Source organism: Sinocyclocheilus rhinocerous, unplaced genomic scaffold, assembly GCF_001515625.1.
Source record: "Sinocyclocheilus rhinocerous isolate Xijiao unplaced genomic scaffold, SAMN03320098_v1.1 scaffold1338, whole genome shotgun sequence".
NCBI classification, from domain to species: domain Eukaryota; kingdom Metazoa; phylum Chordata; class Actinopteri; order Cypriniformes; family Cyprinidae; genus Sinocyclocheilus; species Sinocyclocheilus rhinocerous.
The window spans coordinates 818,181-825,915 of record NW_015632722.1 but is presented as its reverse complement, the minus strand read 5'-3'; the positions used below and the strand labels follow the sequence as shown (position 1 = coordinate 825,915).

At 35.3% G+C, this 7,735-nt stretch overlaps 1 protein-coding gene across 15 annotated transcripts in view; it reads left to right on the top strand.

The window, feature by feature from the left end:
* The window catches only part of clasp2 (cytoplasmic linker associated protein 2), a 53,485-nt gene that overhangs the window by 38,603 nt on the left and 7,147 nt on the right, over nt 1–7,735 (top strand). For 8 of the 15 annotated variants that reach the window (XM_016555915.1, XM_016555920.1, XM_016555917.1 and 5 more), the window contains 9 exons: nt 449–472; nt 600–847; nt 965–1,028; nt 1,796–1,852; nt 2,599–2,601; nt 3,627–3,790; nt 3,895–3,973; nt 6,355–6,498; nt 6,652–6,795. In XM_016555915.1, the coding sequence (XP_016411401.1) occupies nt 449–472; nt 600–847; nt 965–1,028; nt 1,796–1,852; nt 2,599–2,601; nt 3,627–3,790; nt 3,895–3,973; nt 6,355–6,498; nt 6,652–6,795 (927 nt within the window). The remainder of the gene's footprint in view (nt 1–448; nt 473–599; nt 848–964; nt 1,029–1,795; nt 1,853–2,598; nt 2,602–3,626; nt 3,791–3,894; nt 3,974–6,354; nt 6,499–6,651; nt 6,796–7,735) is intronic. The other 7 variants (XM_016555922.1, XM_016555926.1, XM_016555914.1 and 4 more) reach the window with 6 other exon arrangements.

The following is a 7,735-nucleotide window of genomic DNA, read 5'->3' as shown; positions in this document are numbered from 1 at the left end:
ATATATATATATATATACCATTTAGAAGTTTAAGGTCAGTAAGTTTTTTGTTATGAAAAACATTATTCATTTTATTCAGCAAGAATTAACTAAATTGATCATATTTCAAATTGTAATAGTATTTCACAATAGTGCTGTTTTACTTTTGATCAGATAAATTCAGCCTTGGTGAGAATAAGAATACTACTTTCAAAAAGATGTTTTTTTTTTTAAATCCTACCAATCCTAACATTTTGTGTAAATATATGGGATTTAATATGGTGTAGGGATGTCAAAAGTGGAATATCCATGCCATTTTTTAAATCCAAAAACATTTTGCAAAGGGTATGCAAACTTTTAGATAAAACTGTACTCCCAAAATTAACATAACCATTGTATTGTGTGCTAAATGTCCTAGATGTCTGTCTTTAACTCATGCTTTAACCTTTGGCTTTATTAATGCTGCCAGCTATTAGGAGATATGCGGGGCAAGGTTAGTCTGTCTGGCTTTCTGCATTAAGCTGACGTTAAACTTAAACAATCTTTCTTTCTTCAAGTTGTCTTAATGTTTACTTTATACCTAAAATGCTAATTTGAATCTCATTTGATGTTTTTCTAAGCAGAAGAAACCAGCTAGGCGGCGGTATGACACCTATGGGATGTACTCAGATGATGATGCAAATAGCGATGCCTCTAGTGCGTGTTCAGAGCGTTCGTACAGCTCCCGGAATGGCAGTATTCCAACATATATGCGGCAGACTGAAGATGTGGCTGAAGTGCTCAATCGCTGTGCCTCTGCCAACTGGTCTGAGAGAAAAGAGGGGCTGATGGGATTGCAGGCATTGCTGAAAAACCAACGAACTCTCAGGTAACCCATTAAGGCACACAATAAAGTGTAATTATAGTTTTTCACATTCCAGCTTTACTAAATTGGCAGATTCATGTTCAATGCAAGTGTTTAGTTTATTCTTTCTATCTGTTTCAGCCGTGTTGAGCTGAAGAGGTTGTGCGAAATTTTTACCAGGATGTTTGCAGACCCACACAGCAAGGTACCCTCGCATGTCGCTTTCAAACACGCTCCAGAACACACTTACACCACACACACACTTCTGCAGTCATAAACCAGCATGAACTCTTGCATCACACAACACCACTTGACTGTATCGGATTCTGCCTCACCCACAGCCCGTATTCTTGCCACAAACACACAGATCCACATTCTCAGGCATGTGCAGTGCACTCTAACTCTGGGGATGAGGACCGTGGCTAATCGCATGGTTTGGTCTGACTGGATTTCTGATTTCAGACAGTTCGCTCATCTTTTTTCAACCGCTGCAACGCCCGCCCAAACTTCCTCCGTAGCTTTCCTCCCTGTCTTGCTTGCACTCAAGCATACACATACTGGGACTGTCACAATTCCCGAAAAATTGAAGAACATCTTAAAATCTAAATTTCATACCAATCTTTGGCCATTAGGAAGAACATGATAAAATAAGAATGCTCAAATTTCAATATAGCCTTGTAGGATTTCAGTATAAGCGTTGATGTTTTAGGTATCTTTTCTATATAAATTTAAATAATTCTTAAAATGAAAATTAATATAATAAAAAAATTTGTGGAACATCACGTTAAACTATTGTGAGCCCAGTCCTACACGCACACAGACTAACCCGCGTTTGAGGTGTCTCTCTTTCTCCACTCATAACGTTTTCCTGGAACCTCCTCCTGCCATTCTCTATCTTGTCGGGTAGGCTGTAGCTCCGCCCCATTTATCTGATTGCTGGGCTCATGGCCCGCCCCTCTTTCTGATTTGCAGCGTGATTCCAGAGGCTTCGGCACGGCAGAATCCGGTATCAGTTCTGCCTCTTTTAAGGTACAGAAGTCATTCTCACACTCCTGTCCTCCAGCACAATCACATTCAACAGCCACTCGAGCTGTTCTTCAGGGGTCTGGAAAAACCTGGATCCTTTTATGTGGATAATTAAAAGTGTGGATATATAATTTACAAAATTTTCATACCATTTTTTCCCCTTTTTTTTATATTGGTCTATAATGGTCTTGTTTTAATGGTGTTCTTTATTTCTCATTTCTACTGTTTGAACTATTTCACGGAATAAATTCCATAAAGGGTTAGTTCATCATAGAATGAAAATTGTGTCACCATTTGCTCACCCTCATGTTGTTCCAAACCCATAAGAAATGTGTTCATCTTTGGAACACAAATGAAGATATTTTTAATGAAATCTGAGAGATTTCTGTCCCTCCATTGAAAGTCTGTTCACCCAAAACTCTGATGCTTCAAAACGTTTGTAAAGAGATCAAAAAAGTAAGAGAGCAATTTAATCCAAGTCTTCTGAAGAGACATGATCACTTTATATTTATATATAAAACCATCGTAACTATTGATAACAATATAATTTTTAAGGGTTTGGAACGATGTGAGGGTGAGTAAATATTGACAGAATTTTCATTTTGAACTTAAATTTAAATTTAATGTATTTATTCATTTTCGTGTCATTTCAAAAATGGTCCTGCAAATGGTCAGTTTTCATGTGTTTTTACGGACATTCACCAGTGTGTTTGTTTCTTTTCATGCCTTACCATGTGGTGGAACTGTAGAGAGTAAGTTTGGTTGACTTTGGGTTTTTTTTTTTGACTGCTTATTTGTCTTTGTGCAATGCCTATATCCAGAAACTGTGAGATGCTGCTCTAATAAATAGCTGGAAAGCATTTATTCAGTTTTTGGCTGTTTGGGACTGAGCACTAACAGGGCTATCTACTTTACTAATGTACTAATCCGTAACAAAATAGGATGATGAAAATGTGACATCTAACAAATGAGAAATATGTTTTTGATCCTGCCATTAATCTGTGGCTTTGCTGTTAACTAATCAAGAATATCTAAAAAGTGTCTATATTGTAAACATTATCAGTAATTAGGTTGTTTGATCTTTCACAATATTAGTTGTAAAGTAACAATTAGCATGCAGTTTTAATTCTACGTGGTATTTGTTTTTAAATCATCTAAAATTCCCAAGTAGGTAAATAACTAGGTAGTGCCGTTATCACCGAAATAAACTGCAGACTGAATCATAGTGTGCCATTTGAAAAACATTGATTCTCTTTCATTCAGACTAAAACAAAAGTTTGAAAATCAGATCACGTAGAGAATTCTCAAATATTGTGTAACAATTGATTTCTGCTTCCTTTCGATGTCCCCATATTTCTGTATTTTATATTACTTCCCTACATCGCTATTAATTATATAGAGACAATCATGATGACCATGTATCATTTGTGCGGTTTCAAATGACTTTATATGAAAAGTGGGGTATCTTTACAAACTGATGCTATTCATTTGGAGATTAAAATCAGAATTAGTATTAAGTTTTTTTAAAGAATTTTATATCTTGCATGTCACAGTTTTAGATGAAGCTGGTTGATGGCATTGGCACTGCTTAGACATTTTCCTACTGGGAGATAAAAACATTGCACCATTAACTCTAACAAATGAACAACAAAGGTCCTCTGACTGAATGAGATGAATGCATGTATCAAAACGGATTATTTTTGTGGTCGTGTTTTGGTTGTTAATTTATTTTTATTGATTTAACTGCTGTTGTATTTTGCTGATGGTGTTTGTACAGGTGTTCAGCATGTTTTTGGAGACGCTGGTGGACTTCATTGCAGTTCATAAGGAGGATCTGCAGGACTGGCTCTTTGTGCTGCTCACACAACTGCTGAAGAAAATGGGAGCGGATCTGCTCGGCTCAGTACAAGCCAAAGTACAGAAAGCCCTGGACGTCACAAGGTATGTTATATGAAAAGCCATTATTTCTGCCATGCTCTGATATCAAGTGTCCACAGATTTTGGTGCTCAAGAATAATTCGTTCATTTCTTGTGTCTTTCTCCAGAGAATCTTTTCCGAATGATCTGCAGTTCACTATCCTAATGAGATTCACAGTTGACCAAACACAGACTCCCAACTTAAAGGTAAGTGCTTTTTTAGTGACTCTTTATCTTCTCACACTGTGTGGATGAGCGACTAAGATTGATAGTGTCGTGCAACATGCTGGTATCAGAGAATGTAAGATTGTGGCTGCCAGGTCTTGCTTAAGTGCTTGTTTAGGAGTTTCTACAGGATGTCATGCGCTGGGTCAGTGTACTCAGGTTGTTGTTATCCCTCCATAAAATCTCATGCAAGCCACAAGGACTTTGCCTTACATAAGAATCTCCAACCTCTACCTCACAGTGTTTCCTGAAACTGAAGAGCCACCATTTTAGATGTTGTTGCATTGTTAATTCATTGTCAAATTTGTGAACAAATCGCTCAATTGGTGAAAAGCACATTTGTGTTTTATTTATAGGGTGCCAATGTATTTTTTGTATTATTTATATAGTAGTATAGTATTTCTTAATATTTCGAATTAGCTTTTATTTTTATATTTTCAGCTTTCAGTTATTTACTCAGTTATTTCAGTTTTCGTTTTAATGCTTTACCTTATTTAATGCTTAAACTAACTTAGTTTCAAGTTAGATAGCAAGGGAACAATATCTTTTTTTACTATTTTTGTATTTATTAATATTTTGTTTTTTATATCTTCAGTTTGCCATTATCATGTATTTTTCCTTAATTTTTTCTTTATGTATTTCTATTTTGTTTTATTGTTTTTTTTAGTTTGAGTAATTTCAGTGCTTCAACTTACAATTAATTATTTCAGTTAGATTCTAAGGCATCTTTTTACAATTTCCTTTAGGTTTTTAAGTTTGTTTTTCATCTATTATTTTATTTTATTTCAGCTTTATTTTAATTCCCTAAAAATGATTTTTAATAGTTTTAGTTCAAAATTACAACACTGTAGGTTGCTGACTTTACAGTGTTAGATGACGGCAAAGGTAGTCTAAATGTAAAATTAACGGTAACATGAACAATTAAATTTACAGTGTTGGCCAATATTGTAAAAAAATAAATAAATTTTTACAAAAAAATGCATATCTGAGATTTTGCGTTTAATTGCATTTTAATATAAAAACATGTTGAAAAATATTATTTATTTGTGTTGTTGTCTTTGGCTGCAGTAATAAAATCCTGTAGAAAAAACTTTCCTACATCAATCCCATAACCACATGTCAGTGAGAGACAGGGGAAGCAATTCTATAACGCGCAGCTCCCACAACTAAAATCCCTCAGCTGAGCTAGCTCAACTTAAATCCCGCCAAATCCAGTTTCAGTTGTAACAGACAGTAAGAGAAGTTACTCACTGAATCCTCTTCCGCAGAAATTCACAGATAGATCCACAGATTTCCACCCATAATTTACAACTTGTGAACCCTGCCCACTGCATGTATATTTATTTTGAAAATGCTTTAGTGGCAAGTTAGTGTGTGGTATTCAAAACAACTTTTTCCCCTCTAGTCAACCTACACTACTGTTTAAAAGTTTGGGGTCAGTAAGATTTTTGTTAATACTTTTATTTAAGGACACATTAAATTGATCAAAAGTGACAGTAAAGACACATAACAAATATTTTTATTTAAAATAAATGCTGTTTTTTTTTTTACTTTGTATTTATCAAAGAACCTTAATATCACCGTATCCACAAAAATGTTAAGCACCATAACTGTTTTCAACATTGATAGTAATAAGAAATGTTTCTTAATCACCAAATCAGCATATTAGAATGATTTCTGAAGGATCATGTGACACTGAAGACTGGAGTAATGACTGCTGAAAATTCAGCTTGACCATCACAGGAATAATTAACTTTTAAAATATATTCAAATAGAAAACAGCTATTTTAAATTGTAATAATATTTTACTGTTTTTACTGTATTTTTGATTAATTAAATTCAGCCTATGTGAGTATAAAGAGACTTAACAAATTACAGAATGGGGGGAGGGTTTTTTTTGGGGGCCTAGTTATTACCTTAATTAGTCAGTCTTGACAGAAGCAGGTTGTTTTATTAAAGGCATGATGTTCAAGAGAGTGGGACATCAGTGAAAGAGAGCAGGACACAACCCGCTGGCAACACTAATACACTTGAGACACAAGCTTTTTGTTTTTGAAATGCTGTGCTGAGCCCAATCACACCCGTCATGCTCACTCCAACTTCCCTCTGCTGTCTTGCTTCATTTCATGGATTTAAGAATAGCTGTGAATGTGTGACTTGGTGTGCTTGTCTGTAACTGATGGACTGCAGAGTTGATGGTGCTTTGATTCTGACTGTGGAGAAGTTTGATTGAAGGAGGGTTTGTGATTGAGGAAAAATGTTTGAAGTAAAACTTTTGGAGTGAATGTTACTGTTGTCTTGAATGACATAATATGCCTTAGTTGAGTTTATTACACAGTTGTAACACAAGGATAATGTTTCAGGTGAAGGTGGCCATTTTGAAGTACATAGAAACACTGACCCTACAAATGGAGCCACAGGATTTTGTCAACTCGAGCGAAACCAGACTGGCAGTGTCGCGTATCATTACGTGGACCTCCGAACCCAAGAGCTCTGATGTCAGAAAGGTACAAGACATTTGTGCTTATTACATGAATGATATTTCAAATGTTTCTGCTTTTTCAGCTTGACAATGTGAGCTCTGTTTATTTGTAGTTTGTTTTAAATTCCTTTGGTGGTGTGGATTAGTTTGAAGGTCTAATTATGTTCTTCGATTGCAGGCAGCGCAGTCAGTGTTGATCTCGCTATTCCAGCTGAACACACCAGAGTTTACAATGCTTCTAGCTGCACTGCCTAAAACCTTTCAAGATGGAGCCACCAAATTGTTGCAGAACCACCTACGTAACACTGGCAACACAGCCCAGGTGAAAAACACATTACTAATGTAGTGACACACATCCACCAAGAATTTTACATGGATTGCTCATAAACATGCTAAAATAATGTGAAATGTGCTAGAAGTGTCATTGTCCTGTAAAAAATATTTTTAAATGAATGCAAAGTCATTAAGCTATTAGTATTAGTCAAATTATTATTAAATACTTAATGAATTATATAAATGATTAAAATAAATATTAAATATTAAATAGTTGATTTCATTTTTATAATTTAAATAATACAATAATATTTAGAATAATAATATTTTTTTATTATTTGCATTTTCATTCATCCCATCAGCCAATTGTTGTTGTTGTTTTTTGCATTGGACTTGTCAGACAAATCACATTAAAAAATCTGATCAAATTTTCATGCTAAAGATTGTTTTGCGTAAATTAGGGGTGGCACGATACCATTTTTTCAGAACCGATCCGATACCAAAAGTTCTGAGTATCGGACAATACCGATACCGATCCGATACCAGCAAAGTTTTTTTTTTTTTCCGTGCTTAGAATGATGCGCTTGAAGCAACACGGAGTCACAGCGCGCAGCATAGAGAAGTTCAAAGCACAAAAGGAAGAGATTCTAATGCGTAGTGTATTAAATCTGTGCATTAGTTTATTGAGCCTTTTCTTTTAACAGTTTTAAATTTTAGTTACTGTGCGTGTGAAGAACAACTCATAGTGCTCTGTACTCCAGTGTAGTGATCTCTAACAGACACCCGGTAGAAAGTAACATGATTTAGAATTAGCTATAAACTCCAGCAAGATAAAGTCCTTTTATGCAAAACCACTGATGTTTATCTACAGATCAAGTATAATAATAGGAACATTGTTTCATCCTAGAGAGAGTTTCGTCGTCTTGACTGTCGTAACCGAACGCGACGCGCAGTTTGAATGCTGAATGGAGGATGACTGACAGCCGCAG